The 17,334-nt window shown below is 54.3% G+C and overlaps 1 protein-coding gene across 11 annotated transcripts in view; it reads left to right on the top strand.

Annotated features, from left to right (window-relative positions):
- TTLL1 (TTL family tubulin polyglutamylase complex subunit L1) overlaps nucleotides 1–16,586 on the top strand; it is a 30,222-nt gene extending 13,636 nt beyond the window's left edge. For 8 of the 11 annotated variants that reach the window (XM_037006825.2, XM_017681021.3, XM_037006824.2 and 5 more), the window contains 7 exons: nucleotides 119–299; nucleotides 1,147–1,281; nucleotides 1,861–1,969; nucleotides 5,599–5,742; nucleotides 8,385–8,471; nucleotides 10,315–10,478; nucleotides 14,484–14,775. In XM_037006825.2, coding sequence (XP_036862720.1) covers nucleotides 119–299; nucleotides 1,147–1,281; nucleotides 1,861–1,969; nucleotides 5,599–5,742; nucleotides 8,385–8,471; nucleotides 10,315–10,478; nucleotides 14,484–14,613 — 950 coding nt within the window. In that variant the 3' untranslated portion in view covers nucleotides 14,614–14,775. Of the gene's footprint in view, nucleotides 1–118; nucleotides 300–1,146; nucleotides 1,282–1,860; nucleotides 1,970–5,598; nucleotides 5,743–8,384; nucleotides 8,472–10,314; nucleotides 10,479–14,483; nucleotides 14,776–15,820; nucleotides 15,966–15,990 lie in introns of those variants that run through there. The other 3 variants (XM_037006822.2, XM_037006823.2, XM_037006826.2) reach the window with 3 other exon arrangements.
- Nucleotides 16,587–17,334: the final 748 nt, after the last annotated feature.

Here is a 17,334-nt window from a genome sequence, read left to right as displayed (position 1 = left end):
TTAGATGCTGACTTGGGGCTGGAGTAATGGAGCAGGCCCCCAAAAAGGCAGTGGCAGGATTCTGCTCGTGGCCACTGTTGGGAAGGCTCACCATTGTCCCCCTCTACTTTACTTTCAGACTTTGTCCCGGTCACCTACATGCTGCCCGCTGACTACAACCTGTTCGTGGAGGAGTTCAGGAAAAGTCCCTCCAGCACCTGGATCATGAAACCCTGTGGCAAAGCCCAGGGAAAGGGCATCTTCCTGATCAACAAGCTCTCGCAGGTCAAAAAGTGGTCCCGGGACAGCAAAACTTCTTCGTAAGTTTGGGCAACCACCCATCCCATGGGCTTCTGAGTCAGCGGTTTCCTGTCACCTGTCAGTCGCCCAGCCGAGGGCTGGGTGGCCTTTGCTCTTATATATGGACCCCATTTGTCACCTGTGACAGGCTACTGCAAGGCTCTGGGGCTACAGCCTCGTTAATCGTAGAGTGTCACCTGAGGAAAGTCGCAAAGGGAAAGGTGCCTGAACCAGTCTAAGGCCACAGGAGCAGGGCCCTCAAGGGCCGCTGAAAGTTGGTGTAAGATCCATCTAGTCCTGGTATTTCTGAAGCAGCAAAGTAAAATTTTGTTTGGTAGACTCTTAGATTCCTCATGGGGTAAGCTGGGAACCCTAACAGCACCACCCTTGGGGTGGGGAGCATGTTAATCTGAGTAAAGCACTTAGGGGAGTGCTGGCACCCCAGCAGCCAGGTAGCACGTATCATTGGGAGCACTAGGCAGCCTGTCAGGGTTTGGGACCTGAGGCTCCCAGCCAGGGGACCTCATCCGGGGCTCCCTCTCCCTCCGTGAGGTCCTTAACTGCCTGGAGATGCCTGGAGGCTACGCTCAGTGTGATCCTTCCTGGTGGGCTGACGGCCCTCCTGTCAGCAGCTCCCAGGAGTGGCAGGGACACCCTCTCGTGAAACCTGACCGCGTGTTGCCAGGGTCAGGCCCAGGGAGCACGTCCCGGATGGGTTCCCAGGAGCTGTGGGGACTGTCCTCCGTGGATGCTGCCTCACCCCCATTTTTTCCCTCATAAACTGGCCTTTCAGTGAGAGGTAGAGGGCTTGTGGCCAGCCTACTGATGTACCTTTGGTCTAATTTTGTCTTTCTGTGACACGTCTAGGTTTGTGTCTCAGTCTACTAAGGAGGCCTACGTGATCTCTCTCTATATTAACAACCCCTTACTGATTGGCGGAAGGAAGTTCGACCTGCGCTTGTACGTCCTGGTGTCCACGTACCGCCCGCTGCGCTGTTACATGTAAGAGCCCTGGAGTTTTGTTTGCATTCTTAATATTGTGCACCGACGCAATGCTTCATACTCCCTGGTGCCACTGAGGACTGGGAAAGCACACCGTACGCACAGTGCCCGGCACGGCGTAGGTATGGAATAAAATGGTTAAACCTTGATCCCCCATGAATCTTGAAAGATAAAAAGCAGCTCTTTAACCTGGCAAATATGCCCAGTGAGGGAAGCCAGGCACAGAAGGCCACATACTGTGTATTTCTGTCTACATGAGACGCCCAGAATAGGCACGTCTTTAGAGGTAGGAAGTAGATGAGTGTTTGCCTAGCAGTGAGGTTGGGAGGGAATACTAATGGTCATGGGCAGCTTTTGGGGTGATGGAAATGTGAAGCTGATCGGGGCGATGGCTGCACAGTTCTGGCTATACCAAGACCACCGAGGTGACGCTTTAAGTGGATGCGTTAGGTGGTGTGTGAGTTATATTCTAATTAAGCTGTTGTAAAAAACAAACACAGGGGCTCGTTCAGGAGAACAGGGCCAGGCTGTGTGTGCGCTCCTCACCAGTGCGCTGAACTAACGGCGACTCCTGCTTAGGTACAAGCTGGGGTTCTGCCGCTTTTGCACAGTCAAGTACACGCCCAGCACCAGCGAGCTGGACAACATGTTCGTCCATCTCACCAACGTCGCCATCCAGAAACATGGGGTGAGTGTTTCTTTCCAGTTGAGCTGAAGGAAATGGGTGGATTTGGTGGGGTTTTTTCTTTCTCTGCTTGCCCCTGAGGGCGGGGTGGGGACGGGCAACAGCCAAGAGGCCCTGGCCGTGAAGGGTGGAGCTCTAAGTGTCAGTGGGCTGGATGTCTGGTGCATCTGCTGGACTGGCCTGGGGGGTGGCGCATGGAGAAAGCAAGCCCCGGGTTCAAGTCCTTCCTTCTGGGCTCTGTGACCTTGGGCGAGTTAGTTGACTTTCAGAGTCTGTTTCTCACGGTAAAAGGGGATAAGGTTAGGGCTGCCGGAGGGCGAGGTGGGAGGACGCACGCTCGGTCATTCCTCCGTTCAGCAGATGCTCACCGAGCTCCTGCCTGGGCCAGCCCCACGCTAAGGCTGGGGCTGTACCGATGAGCTGCTCGGGGCCTACGTTCGTTGGGCCCGGAGCGCTCTGGGGGAGGACACTCATCCAACAGCCACACCGGTGACTGTGTCACCACAACCTGAGGTGCAGGCTCACAGGGAAGAAGTGCGGGTGAAGAACACGGACTGCAGGCGTCCCCTGGTCCCTGGTCCCGGTGGTCGGAGGATGTCTCCATGCAGCAGTGGTGCCTGGCAGGGATCTGAAGCATGAGCAGGGGTCACCAAGGTGCCAGTGGGCAAAGAGGGTCCTAGTGGAGGGTACAGCGGGTGCCAGGGCCCCTTGGCAGGAAGAAGCACTGCGGGAGCTGAGCAGAGGTCAGGGTGGCGGGAGCCCCTGGGGGGAGGGTGGTAGAGCAGGGGGTATCTGGGGAGGCCGGCAAGGGCAGCACACAGGCCTCCTAGGTTGTGTGTAGACTCAGGGGCTTTCATCTCCCTGGGCCTCCTCGTCTGCAAACAGGAGCCCTGGTGTGTACCTTCTGGACATGAAGTGACGGCGGCCACCATTTCCTGAGGGCCATGACTGTCGTCCTTGTGCCGCCAAGCCCGGTCCACCTGCCCACCAGGGTTTCTGAGAGCAAACTGAGTGGGCATCATTGGCACAGTGCTCGAGGTTAGAGGAGAAAGGATCACTTGGCCAAAACCTTATTTGTAAGATTTGGGAAAACGTGATACAACACAAGACTTAAGAGCCACATGGGGAAAGCTGAGCAGTGACATCAGACCCTTCATGGCCAAGTAGCACATTTGGTCGAGTCTGGGTGTGGGGCGGAAGCTGCCGTGATCGGCCCTGAATCCACGGATGTCCCTGAGGACAGCGCAGAGTGTGTTGGCCTGCCAGGCCGCCTCGATCCAGGTGCCAGGCTGAAATCGAGAGGGCCCCATTCAGTGGGCCTTCTCAGGACGCTGGTCAGCTGGCTCACTATTTTCCATCAGTAAGAAACAGAAAACATTTTTTAAAAATCTGTGAAAGCAGAATGCCGAACTCAAGCTTGGCATCCCCATGACGTGCTAGAAGCAGCAGTGCTTTCTGTACTGATTCTGTTTGTAAGCGCTTTGCTTGTTAATGCAAGAAAGTGCTCACTCCCAGAAACCTAAGTTTCACCTTAAAGGAGAGGTTCAAGGGGCTCTCATTTGGAATTGCATGAAGAATAGATGATCCTTTAAACACTGAAATGTCGTGAAGCGGTTGCTGGGCCGCGCCTTACCAAGTGCCCGGGCTGCCTGGCTCTCGGGGCGGACACAGCCCTGCCCTCAGGAGGCTCCCAGGCCCGCGGGGGAGGCAGGCTGCAGAGGGCCGAGGCCACTGGAAGCTGCGAACCCTGAGCTGAGGTGGGGGTGCTTGATCCCGGGGGCAGGAGGGTTTCAGCAGGTGGAGAAGGGCAGGAGAGCAGGAGCATGTCCCGAAACGTGCTGTTGTTTGCAGATTGACTTGATAAAAGTCTTGAAATAAATCTGACAAGATGGTGCCCTTCAGGCCAAACAACGGGAGCTGTTCACTTGCTTTATATATCTACACACCTAAGACAGTGTTTTACCTCTAGAACTTATTTTTCGAAATAAATAGACTTCTTGTTAGAAAAGAGAACCTGTGACTGGAAAAAGAAAGGTATTGGTGTGCTGTTCGGGGGAAGAAATTTCCTCTACACCCACCCCCCCAGGTTCTTCTAGCTGGTTAAGAATTGCATTGACATGAGACAGACTAACAGGAGGAAAACACAGCATTTCATTACATACGTACAGGGAGGCTACATGAGGTTCCCAAGTCAGGGAGAGTGAGGCATGTCTGTTGTTCTGAGCGGAGAGGGAGGGGAAGGCGTCACGGGAAAGGGGAAGCAACTCAGGGGGACGCAGAACAGTAAATGTTTGGTAAACAAATGTCAGCTGGGCCGCACAGAAACAATGGGCCACGGAGGGAACTTAAACAGACTTTGCTCACGTGCCCCTCTGCCTACCGCGCTAGGTTACATCATGATGGGGTGTCTACCGCGGGGCTCTCCTCCTGGGGCACGCCCTCCATCTAAATGCTTTTTATGCGGTGGGGTGGGGAAGGGCAGAGTTTCTGCGTCTCTTGGGCCTTGATTGCTGTCAGCTCTGAAATAACCTGCATGTCACAGTAGCACATACAGAGGGGCCTGCCCTCGGCTCCGCCAGCAGGCAGCCTGGTTTGTCCTGGAACTGCTTAGAGGCCCGTTTTTTAAGGACACAAACACTAAGTTATTTGAGAGTCCATTTCAGGTGAAGAAGCTTAGGCACCTCACCTTCTAGTGTATTTTAGATGCGAAAAAGGAATTTGTCTCTAACCTCGAAAAGGTGTTTTTTAGAACTATGGTCAGTTCTCTGTTTTTATAAGACAACCAAGTCTGTTCTGAGTCCCTGGTGTTTGTTGGTTGTTAGGCTGCTCTTGTTGTAGTTCACAGCTCTCAACTTTATTCTTAGAGAATGAAATCCCAGTCTCATAAACTTCCAATATACTTCACTATTTTCTAGCATGTTGCCCCCCAGGGAAGGCAGTGTGTGGCATTCAGGGACAGAGAAAGAGAAATCACACTGAACTGGCATTCGAAAACCTGGGCGAGGGTCCCAGCTCCACCCCAGCCTGGATGAAAGCTAGGGAACCCCTCTGAGCCCATGTCTTCTTACTCAGGAGATGGGACGTTGTGAGGGTGTCACCTGTGAGTGGTGCCCGGCACGGGGGAGTCCCAGGATGGCTTCTCCAGGGAACAGACTCAGAGGCGGGGGCTGAGTGGGCAGGAGGTGTCCCAGGGCCCCATGTTGGGAGCAACACAGGAGGGAGTGGAGGGGACGGGGCCCACAGGGCGGAGGGCAGGTTGAGTTGAGATGTAGCCACAGCAGGGGCCCAGCTAGCCCAGCACCCTGTAGAGCTGCCCTGGATGGCGGCCGGGGTCAGTACCCTGGCATCAACCTGTCACGCGCAGCAGGCTGCCTGGGCAGGGCGTAACCTTGGGTTACGCAGCTTCCTTTCACCAAGGGTAGCTCCCAGGGAGTCTCTGCTGGAAGAATGGGGGCCTTGGCCTTGAAGGGGTCTGGGTGGCACAGCAAGGTGTAAATGATTTCTTGTGAGAAGAGAGGTATTTTGAAAACATGCACGGAGGAGGCGCAGATCCCCTGATGGGACAGGGTGGACGGGGGCATGCACTGGATTCCTCTGGGTCAGTGCTGGGCCTGCCCCTCTCCTGTCGCCAGGAGGACTACAACCACATCCACGGGGGCAAGTGGACCGTGAACAACCTGCGGCTCTACCTGGAGAGCACCCGGGGCAAGGAGGTGACGGGCAAGCTGTTTGATGAGATCCACTGGATCATCGTGCAGTCCCTGAAGGCCGTGGCGGTGAGGAGGGGTGCAGGCGGCCCAGGTGTGGGGGGCGTAGGGTGGCCTGTTACCTTTTGCTGTTTTAAGTCTCGCCTCCCACCAGTCCGGTAAGGGCCAGCCAGTTTCCGGGAGGGAGAGGCTATACTGGGAGCCAGGCCTACTGCTGCTGCCAGGGGCTTGGGAGACGCCCGTGGCATTGCTGTCGCCTCCCCTGTGCCCGTGAGATCAAGAAGGAATGTTTCGGCCTGAGTTGGTACATACGGGAGGGCTTTCGGCAGCAAGGCTTCCTGCGCTGCTGTTTCACAGACATGTGGGGCAGCAGGAAACCTGAGTATGTTTCCTCGGCCTCATATTTGCTGGCCAGTGTGCTGTTGTGTGTTGCTTTCCTGTTCTAGAGCAGATGCACACCTGTGTCCAAGGGGATCGAAAGGAATAAACCCGGTCACGAGTGTGTGGCCCTGTGAAGGGCTCATCGCCCCGTAAGCAAACAGCACTCAGCCGGGAGCCGAGGGGTGGGCTTCTCCCCAGTCTTATACAAAAGCAAAATCTTAGAGAAGAGCCGCCAGGGCCAGGCAGCCAGAGGTACCCCACACTGGGGTGGAGTCGAACACGTGGGAAATGCTGTTTTGGGGAAAGTGTGACAAGGGTTTGGCACCACGGTGATTGGGCATGAAAGTTCTTGTGTGAACCTATTCAGTGGAACCCTCTCCATTTTTACCTCTGAGAATGTCAACCCGTACCAATCCTTGATGATGAATAGCTCTGTCAAAACAGCCGCTCAAAGAAAGAAAGCAGTGACCCTTCTGGTGACACCTGGCCCTCAGGTCCTGAGTTGAGCACATCCTGCTTCACAAAGTGCTACGTGCCTCTGTCCTTTGTCTTTGTCTTACAGGAAAGATTTGGGGGAAAAAATCCCAGGATGCAGCTCATCCCATTAATTGTTGGAGATAAGGTCTTAGGGACCACGTTTGCGTCCCCTGCCCCAGAAGCCTTCTTGCACCCCCGTGGTCTGGGCAGGGGTCACAGGAGTGAGCATGGAGTTCGGGCTCAGATTCTCAGCTGGGCCTCCCCAGACCCCCTGCCAACCATCACCTTTGCACAAGTGCCCCCTTCTCTGAGCCTCCCAGGCTTCCTCTGTGAAATTGGGGTCCTGACACCGATGCCATGGAGTGGCTGAATGACCACGCTCTGCAGAGGTGAACTTAGTGACTGGGAGAGAGGGGAGAGCAGCAGGCCGCCCACATATGTGGCGTGTGACCCTCAGGCCCAATCATGCTGGCTCTTCCTGGCCACCTCGGTCTCCCCTGTGCAGTGGGGCTTTAGAAGCAGCTGGCTGTTTACTCAAGAAAAGCCACCTCTGGCCCCGGCCCCCACCTGTCTCACAGCTGCATCTTCTGGCAAGTGGCTCTGAATGTCTCCTGGACCTTGACCTCTTGAGCTAAAACACTGTAGGCTTTCTCAAGACTCTGATGGGTTTATTCATTTTTATTTGCTTAGCAAACATTTAGTCACCCCGTTTTTACCAGGTGTGTCGCTTTCTGAGAATGTGGGGGAGGGACAGCAGGGAGACAGGAGGCTGTAGAGATGCAGAAGAAGGGCCTGGTGCCGATGTGAGGTGGGTTTCTGGACCGTGTGGCAGGGCGCCAGACCCACAACACGACTCAGGATGCAGAAGCCGGGCGCCACAGCCTGGGGGGCAGGGATTCGGGCCCTTGACAGCGGGATTGGGGAATGACAGAAGGGTTGGTGACTTCCTGTCCTGCAAGGACACTCTGGGATAGCGGTGTGAGCACTGGCCGGGGCGAGGGCACCAGGCACTCATGCACACGCAAGTCCTCTAAATCCCCTGATGGAAGAACCCCGGTTTTCCTCAGTGAGGTTGGACCGGCCTAGCTCCCCCTTAGGAATTTCTGGTTCTAAGTCCCAACGTTGTAGGGAAGGTCTGCGCGCTCACTGACAGGAAACGTCTGTGTCTGTGTGCTTCACTCGCCGTGGGGACATGAGAGTCCCCAGGGTGTGTGTGACACTGCTGCTAGCTGGGCCGCTCCCACAGGTCTAATCCAGGCAGACCGAGCAGGACTTGGGAATCTGCATTGCAAGCAAGCAGCTGGTGAGTTTGTTAATACACCTGGAGAGTGGCTCACAAAATGGAATTGAAAGTCAAAAAGAAAATCCAAAACTTTTAAGAAAACACACTGACTCTTGTCAGAGAACAGAGATTCGTGACCTGACACCGCAGACCCCTAAGGGCCTGTGAAGAGACTAAGGGCCTGGTGGACAGTGTTTGCTTGTTTTTGATGAGGCTGCACAGGCCTTAATTCAGGGTGTCTGGGCGGGGAGCTGGACCTTGTCCCTGCTGAGGACAGCCCCGGGCCGATGCAAATGGTCAGTGCCGGTCATCAAGCCTCTGATGACGAGACCAGGAGTCCCAGCGACTGCTTTGTGAAGTTCCCTCCCAAGGCTGAGGAACGTTACCATCCCTGAGCCCTGTAGGCAGACCAGGGAAGGACGGGCGGGAACCACCGGTCTCAGGAGTGAGACACCGCTCGACCAGTGGGGAGGAGCTCGCTGCTGCTTGAACGCCCGCATCTCTGGGGTGCAGGTCTCTGCTGGGCCCTTTTGGTACTGGCCCTATAACCTGCTGCTCACTCTTTCTGCAGCCGGTGATGAACAACGACAAACACTGCTTCGAGTGCTACGGCTACGACATCATCATAGACGACAGGCTGAAGCCCTGGCTGATTGAGGTACCCGCACAGCACCGACACGGCTCCTAGGGTGCCCCCGCCTGGCCACCAGCACACCAGTCCCCCAGCCAAATGCTTCTCAGGCTCAGGGGCAGGGCTGGGGCAGATGAGTTTTTTAAATGTAACAGGGACAGGTGTTCGGGTGGGACAGGTTTGCTCTTGGTTGAAAGTGAGCACACCCCGATCCTTCACCTTCGGCGAGCCCAACCCCGGGAGCGGAAGCCTCTTCCCTCGGCGCAGTGAGCTCGGCGGCCGGTGGCCCGATGCCCCGGCACTCCCAGGGGCTTCCGGGTGAGGCCCTGCTCCCAAGGCCCTGCCCTGTCCTCATGCAGACATTGTTCCCATTCAGGAAAGGCACCCCTGGGAAGTGATAGGATACTGACTGGAGATAAGAAACATTGTCTGCTTTGGATGAAGCATAGTTTGGATGTGGATTCACTGCCTGTTTCATCCTGGCGTGGACAGGATGTAGCTGGCTGTTCTAGAGAGGGCGTGGTGCGTACACCTCTTCCTGGGGATGCTGCCTCGGCGGCAGTGCGCTCTGGCACACCTGTCTGAGGCCCAGATGTGGGGCCCACCCCGTGGGGTTGCATGCTTTGCTCAGCTGCCAGGGAGAGGAGCTAGTGGTTCATCTCCCGGCATGTGCCTGGGCACTGTCTTCTCACCATGCTCACATGGAGGTGGACGGCTCAGGCCTTTATCTTGGCCCCATTTCAAGCCAGGAAAGCCAAGTCTCTAGAGCAGGTTGTAGACCGTGGCCCCTTGTAGAGCAAGTCTGTGAAGCCCCTGCAGGATGCTGCTCAGAGCGCAGACTGTCAGGGAGGGAGCTGCACTCCGTGTTCACATGTACACCGCCGAAGCTGCATGAGTGTGCGGTGTGTGCAGACATACGCAGGGAACCAGTGATACCTGCAGGTTCATATGCAGAATACTAATGTTTTCTTCCAAACAGAGTAACTTGAATGGAAGTCAAGCTTTCCTCAATGAGCTAGGGTCTTAATTATGAACATTACTTCTAACATAATACCAGATTTTAGCTTTAGCATATTCATGAAAAGAATGACATCATGATATACACAGTCGTCACCTCAGGGCACCTGGGGTCCATACAGTCCCTTTCAGAGTACACATCAGGTACCCTGCTGGCAGCACTGGACGCAGTCTGACTGGGAGGAACCTGGATAATCGCACGTTGGCCGCTTCTACTTGCCCGTGGCCAGAGCAAAGGCTGGTGAGGCCAGTACAGCTGTGCCTCAAATAAGAGTAAATGGCTGGTGACCAAGGGCCTCTGGGACTCTCCACAGAGTGAATCTGAATTTTAACCAGTGGATTCTGTGACATAGCTCCTCCGAGGCCTTATGGGGCCAACTTTCCATTTATTAGGTGGGTTCCCCATCTGGGTCAGAATGTTGCTTTGTTGATGAGATATCACTCTCCCAGCAAAAGAGGAGCCCCATACCTTTTACTTCAACCCCATTATGTTACTTGATCAGGGTCATTCGGTTCACTGGTTCCGTCAGTGTGCCGGGGTAGCTTTTGGTACTTGGGACAGAGCTCATCACACAGGTGGACACTGAAAACATGTCTGTGATGTACGTTGACTTAAATGTTTATTTGTGTAGTGACTTCTAAATCCTAATCCTGTTTTTAAATAGTATGTGTATTTCATCCAACAGCTAAAAAAAGTCACAAAATACTTTCAAGGTGCCCCAAAGATATTAGATATTAACAGTATGAAACGACAGCTTTACCTAAATGTGCGGGGGCAGCGTTTTCTTCTGCATGTTCTCACCCCCAAGGAGTAAGCTGCCCAGTTGACCAGCATGGCGTCTTTCCTCTCTAGGTGAATGCGTCCCCGTCTCTCACCTCCAGCACCGCCAATGATCGAATCCTTAAGTATAACCTGATTAATGACACCCTCAATATCGCGGTTCCTAACGGCGAAATCCCAGACTGTAAATGGAACAAGTCACCCCCAAAGGAAGTTCTTGGCAATTATGAAATCCTGTAAGTCTGTGTGTGATGGTGGTGGTCCTTGTGAGTTTGAGATGAGGGGTGCCGAGGCCCAACTTGGATTTTCTGGGTATACATGGACTTGCTTAATTTGGGCAAAGTATTTCATTTGTTAATGATGTTATGGGACACATCACGTTTTAGCAGTAGTGTTTGGGTCACACAGTGGCACCACATGAGCCACCGGGCAGTTTGGAGCAGGAGAGATGATTGCTTATCCTTACCCAGGTCGCCTTTGGGCAGAGGCTGGGCTCTCGGCCTGGCTGCACCCCACAGCTGTATGACATTGAGCAGCTCTCTGCAGTGCTTTGAGCTCCAACTTGTACACCTTTTATATGGGGATAATGAAAGCTTCTTGCACAGTTGGGAATAAATAATAATAGATGACATTTGAGGGCTTACCACATGCCAGAACCTGCTGAGCACTTTACCCATTTCATTTCCCCAGGAACCTTATGAGGTGTATGTTCTTAGCTCCGTTTTATGTATATGGAGACAAAGGTGCAGAGGCCGAGCGGCATGTCAGTTAGTGACAAAAAGTGGGAGCAGAGTGAGAGCTCATCAGGGGGCAGTGGTGGAACAAGGTATGACTCGTTCACACCACGGAATAGTGGGTGACATTAAAGAGATTGAGCTGGAGTCCTGCTGGGAGGCTGAGGGAGGAAGGCAAGTTGCAGAGAAAGGTGTGTCACGTGATCCGGTAAACAAGCAGTGGCCTCAGTGCCCCCCAGTGTGGACACACAGCCGCACGTGCGCTGGCTCAGATGAGTGGTGAGCAGGGGAGTGTGGAAGGACACGCTTCAGGTTGCCAGCACGGCATGGCTGCTGGGGGTACAGAAGGGGTTGGACGGAACCAAGGCGCAGAGAAGAGCCAACACCCAAAGCCGGAGGGAGCGTATGTGTGGGGATCCCATTACAGATTATACTGAAGTAAAAGTATGTAATTAATTGAACATTTAAAAAAACAAAGGAAGACATATTCTGAATTTACACGCGCACACAGACCCCAGTGTGACAGCCGGCAGGCACTGCTGACGTGGGGATTTGGACTCCAGGGCCCATGCTTGGCCACCTCCACTGCGCCTGGGTGTGTACCGCGGAGGGGGGACGGAAGGGGAATTTGTAAGGGAGGGTGCAGGGCCCCTGGCGGCGCTAGGGGCCTCCGGGGGCATGGGGAGGGCGGTGGTTGTGAACCTCAGCATGGTAGATTGTTTTCTCCGGCCACACTCGCCTGCCTGGCCAGGTGGAGAGTAAGCAAAGGGTTGGAAGTGACTAGGGCTGGGGCTTGCCCGGCAAGGAAACAGCAAGGATGTGAGCAGAGGAAGGCAGAGAGGGTGGGAGGCCAGTGGAGTTCCAGAGGGTCAGGGCACTGGGGAAGTGAGCTGGAAGAGAAGGGGCAGAGGTCAGAGTGAGGGTTTGCAGGAAGGGTTAGGCAGGCAACCGGCTACTGAACAGACAGGTTGTGGGCCATGGGAGTGGGCCTGGGGGAGGACCACGGGGTGATAGGTCCGGGCATCGGGGTCTCATTTGTTTGGTCACTGCCGTCACTAGCAGCAGTGAGTCAGGAGACTGAGTCTTAAGGGACGAGGGGCCCTGACCTGCAGGAGTAGAGGGGACCACACAAGGAGGGGAGGGGATGGGTTCTGCTGCCCTGGGAGGAGAAGAGCGCTCCCTCCGGGCCCAGGGGCCTGATGAGTGGGAGAGGAGACAGCTCCACTTGAGGGGCTGCAGGGGAAGTTGCACCTTCAGGAAGAGCCCAGTTCAGAGCGGGGTGGTGAGAGGGCAGTTCGGGACGGGTGACATATCAGCGGCGGTGAAGGGCCTCCTGGGCACGCGGTAGGGGGAGGAGCCTGAGGGGCTGGCTCAGTGGAGGCTGGCGGGATGCTGGGCTGTCAGCAGCCTGCGGGGGGCCCTTTGCCTCCTTCAGGGAGTGAGGGTGATGCTCCATATCCAGTTCAAGTGCAGAGGTCAGAAGCCTCTCACTTTGAGTTGGAGACAAAAAGGTGGCTCCCCAATCCACTTAACCCAGACACCCAAGGGGCACTGCCCTGTCCAGTGGGCCAGGTGCTCTGCATTCCGCTGGGGTTTCACAGTAGCTCCAGAACGGACCAGTGTGGAGGAGGCCCACCATGAGTTTCTTGCCCAAGGCCACATCGCTGGCGCCCAGAAATAGGTGCTCCTCCCGCCCCAGATTGCCACCTTAGCCCCTGGACACGAAGCCTTGGCACCTGCTGCCCGCAGGGCCTACTTCTTAAGGTGCCCGTTGGCTTACACAGCCTTTCAAAAATTACTGTTTGAACCCTGATAATGGCTGGGTTGTGCCTGTTGGGAGCCCAGAGAGGAAACTGCTGGAAATAGAGAGAGACCAGAGAAGAGCCGTCTTGTCTCTGATTCTCCTCCACGTTAGCTGTGTTAGTGGCAACACCGCCCTGGGAACAGCCCACCCTGATGCCAGCTGCTTGCCAATGCTCGTTTCTGTTTGTTGTGTGCTTTTAAGCTGTACACAGCAGCACAGACGCTCCAGCTGGGAACCCATGTGTGGCTCTCCTCCCTTCATTCAGCAGGATCTTCTTGCACACCCACCCCGCTAAGGGAGTGCTGGGGCCGCCCAACCAGACAGGGGGCTTCACTCCAGCCCTTGGGTCAGTGATGCAGCCCCAGAATGGGCAACAGAGTGATGACACAGGACCAGAGTCTGGGGGCTCTAACAGCCCCTGGAGGTGGGGATGGGCCAGAGAGGCTTCCTGGGAGAACCCTGCACAGGCTGAATCTCCGGAGTCCCTGGGGAGTCCCCACCCAGCATCCTCTGTCCTTCGGGAGCTGGGGAGGGCAGGAGGGCCCACATGGTGGGGTGGTGTTGCCCTGAAACCCCCATGCCTGCAGAGGGAGCCGTTACAGTGCCTGACGCAGGGGTACCAGCGCACTGGCCTTCCTCCCCACCCTTCCCCTCCCACCCTCAGTTGGCCACCAGAAGCACAGTGCAGAAAATATGTTCTTCAACCTTAGTAGCTTCTAACCTGTGCTGCACTTAACTGCAGATTATGATTCTGGAATAAGCTTATGACAGAAATATACCTTTTCCTGAAGTCAGCAAAATTCAGCTAATGCAACATAATTCAGCATCTTAGTATCTTTTGCCTCTGATGTGAGTGTCTGTATAACAGGGTCCTCAGGGCACAACCAGCAAATGACATCTACAGATGCACTTAAATAGGGGAAAGAAATGCTTTTCATCCTCCTCCAACTTGCAGGGTAAAATGTTCCGAGTTAGAAACCTGGAGTCTTGGGTGTCCTACCTCTGTCTTACCAGCTGTGTGTCCTTAAGGCCCTGAGTGAACATCTCTGAGCCCCGTTTCCTCAAACAGGAAGTGGCGATCAAAATACCCACTATTCTGAGTCAGGAGGGTGACGTGAAGTCACTGTAGGGTTAGGAGACCCTGTCTGCCAAGGCCTATGCCTGCCAGGGCCTACAGTGGGTGCAGTGGCATTTCACTGCTCTCCTCGGACCCAAAGGGGGAACCCACTGTGGAAAGAAAGGCCAGCGACTGCCCAGGTGCCATAACCAGCCAGGGGACCTGGGCTTCCAGCCCAGTTCTTTCTGGTGCGGGCCTTTCTGGCCAGTGGGCTGCTGAGCCTCCCCCCGTCGGTCCCCTCCTCCTGGGCAGGTCTCTGGCCCCTGTCCCACGTCTGCCCCGCAGACACTGTGTGGACACTATTTCCAGACATTGGTTCTCTCCTTGGCTGCCCTGGGGTCTCATGTGTGTTTCCTTTGGGTCATTGCCATTGTCCATCTGGTGGCCTTTATCAAGTACCAACAGTGGGGGCTGGGGAATGTCCACAGTGACAATTTAGCAAGGTGGTACTCCCATGCTCGGGGGCCAGGGGGCGGTTGGTGGGCTGCTGAGGCCACCTGGCTGTCAGGTGCGCTGCTTCCCTGGGTGAGAATGGTGGGCGTGGTGCCACGGCTGCCAGATCCTAGGGATGGTTCTCCGTTTCCAGGTACGATGAGGAGCTGGCACAGGGTGATGGTGCTGACCGAGAGCTGAGAAGTCGTCCGGGCCAGCCGCTGGGACCCAAAGGGGGCCGACTGAGGGACTCGGGGAGAACTGTCCTCACAACCTGGAAGTGACCACCAGTAAGAGCAAAAGACTCCAGCGTGGACCCTGCCCCCACTGCTCACCGCTCCCAGGCCCTTGCTGAAGGCCTATTTTGACATTTCCTTTTTCTAGAGCTTTTTTTTCCCTCTCCCTAAGCCCTATAAATAAATAAAGGTACTTCTTTGGAAGGTTAAGGAGTCTTTTACTAGGAATTCTGTGCACTTTGGCTGGCCTGGGTGCCCTGTAACTTAACGCCCTTCTGACACCATCTGCCTGGAGATGGCGTCAGATGCTGCTGGTCATGGGCTCCGTCCCGCCAGAATGCTGTCCGCAAGTCCAGGTCACCTGTGCTTCTCACCTCCCTGCTGTCAGTCAGAGGTCCCCTCAGCCCCCTCCAAGGGTTTGTTTGATTTGCTAGAGTGGCTCACAGAACTCAGGCAAGCAGCTTGCTTACTAGACTACCCATTTACTATGAAGGACACAACTCATGCTCAAGGCCAGGTATAGGGTGGAGTGTGGAGCTTCCCTGCCCTCGCTGGGGACTCCAACCCTCCCAAGCCCTCCACGTGTTCACCAACCCGGAAGCTCTCCAAACTCCAGAGCTTGAACCCCAAGCTTCAATGGGAGACCCCATTACATTGGCATGACTGATTAAATCACTGGCCCAATGTTGGCGTGGCTGATTAAATCACTGGCCCATTGGTGATTGATTCAACCTCTAGCCTTGGGACAAACTAGCCTTGTGAGTGTGTCCCGGCCTCCCTGGACACTGGGGGAGTGGGGCTGAAAGTTCTAACCCCCTAATTGTGGTTGGTTCCCCTGGCAACCAGCCTCCCTTCAGCTGATTCGGGAGCCCCTGGCCACCAGTTATTAGCACAAACCAGTTATTAGCTTGTTAGGAATAACAAAAGACATCCATTTACCTTTATGCTCTGGAGCTATCTCAGAAACTTGGAACAAAGCTAAATATTACAACATAAAATGTCCCTGTGGCTCTTTGAAAGGAAGTTATGGGGGTTTTAGGAGCTACGGGCCAGGACTGGGGATGAAGACTCAACATGTATTTATGATCAGAGCATCAGTTGATTTCATTCAGGCAGGAAGAACTGACTCACAAATGTGTAAAACCAGCTCTTCTGGTATAAAGTGACAGCTTCAGTGTGCAATTTTGTTTACTATAAGGTACTCACATTTTTAAAATTTTGCCTAAATTAAACCCAAAATGTGCTTGTCTTACAGAATCTGCCTGTGAGAAAGGAAAATGTCTGAGCAGATGGCTATTTTTGTTTCATCCCCTTTGAGTTGACTATGATTCTGAGGAAAACAGACTGTGAGAAATACCAGCCTGTAGTTTATCTTTACAAGGTCCTTTGTCCAGGTGACCGGTTTCTGTCACTTTGGTCTTGTAGGTGAGTTTCCATCAGATGAGCCCAGACAGTTCTTGCCGTGTGGCTTGTGTGACCTCAGCACCTGGGTTACGGCAGACACGGAGGTAAGCGTGGGCAGCCACTAGCGGGGACCAGCTCCTGATGTGGTGTGTTTACGTGAGGCTGCCCTGGACACCGGTGCCTAACAGCAATACCGAGAGGAAGCCACAGTCCATCGGGCAGAACGACTGACGCATCTGAATAACCCCTGAGACCGGTTACTCTTACTCAGAGTCTCTTACTGTCATTCATATCTGATACCTATTTACTAATGCTTCATTCACCTTGATTTAATCTTTACAACTCTTTAAAACTCTTTGAAACTCCCCACCGATTTTTGTTAAGATGTTAGTTAGTTAAGATGTTAGTCTTATACTGAGGACATGGAGGATAGGGGTCTTTCCTGTACCAGTGTGTGAGCACATGTTATTTGCATCATATGGTGGGTGCGCACGTATGTTTAATGATGTTTCACTGCCAGTTAGTGGAAAGGCCCTTTTAAATGATTCAGTGCCATACAAAGTGAGGGAGGTATAATATAAACGGTATTTACCTAGAATCCAAATAAATTGCAATTTAGGCAGATTTGCCTGCCTGTTCACTTTACTCTTGAAACGGCTCCGGCTTCCTGATCTGACCTGCATGTGCGTTTCCGGCACTCTTGATGTTTCGGTCTGGTGTTGATGGCGGGTGTGGCTTTGAGTCTGAGTCAGACCTGGGCTTGACGCCGGCTCTGCCGTTGGTTAGTTTGGCCCAAGGCTGTCAGTGGATCTTTGGACCTTTGCTCCCAAGTGTATAAAAAAGGAGATTAATGATATCCACTTTAGGAATAACAGGTGCCCCCTGGCCTACGTCACAGCTCTGACTGGCTTCTTTCCCAGGAGAGGGGAGAGCCACGTGGCGGGGCCTCCCCCAGGCTCCCACGCGCAGCTTTTCCACCTCCCTACTTCTTATTCTTACAAGCCAGGCTCCCAGTTCCCTAGTTGTAGTTTGCCCTCAGCGTATCTGCGAGAGGGGTGGAGTCCCCGGCTGGGCTGAGCCCCAGGGAGCCCCATGTGGTGCAGGAATGAGGTGGTTGGATTGCTGGTGATCGGTTGCTAGGTGAGAGCGAGTATCTGCTAAGGAGATTTATGTCCAATATTGACTGTTATGTTAGTGATACCATGTTCTGGGCAGATGTTTCCTCTGCACACTTCCAGAACACACATGGGTGGGAGGCGTGCAGCGTCCGGAGCAGGCCTCGGAACGCTGTGGGGTTGTAAACAGTGCTCATCTGTGGCCCAGGGCTCCAGCAGAGGCCCATTTGGAATTGTCGGGAAGGACCAT

This window comes from Manis javanica, chromosome 10 (genome assembly GCF_040802235.1).
Source record: "Manis javanica isolate MJ-LG chromosome 10, MJ_LKY, whole genome shotgun sequence".
NCBI lineage: Eukaryota > Metazoa > Chordata > Mammalia > Pholidota > Manidae > Manis > Manis javanica.
This window is presented reverse-complemented; position numbering and strand designations above follow the sequence as displayed.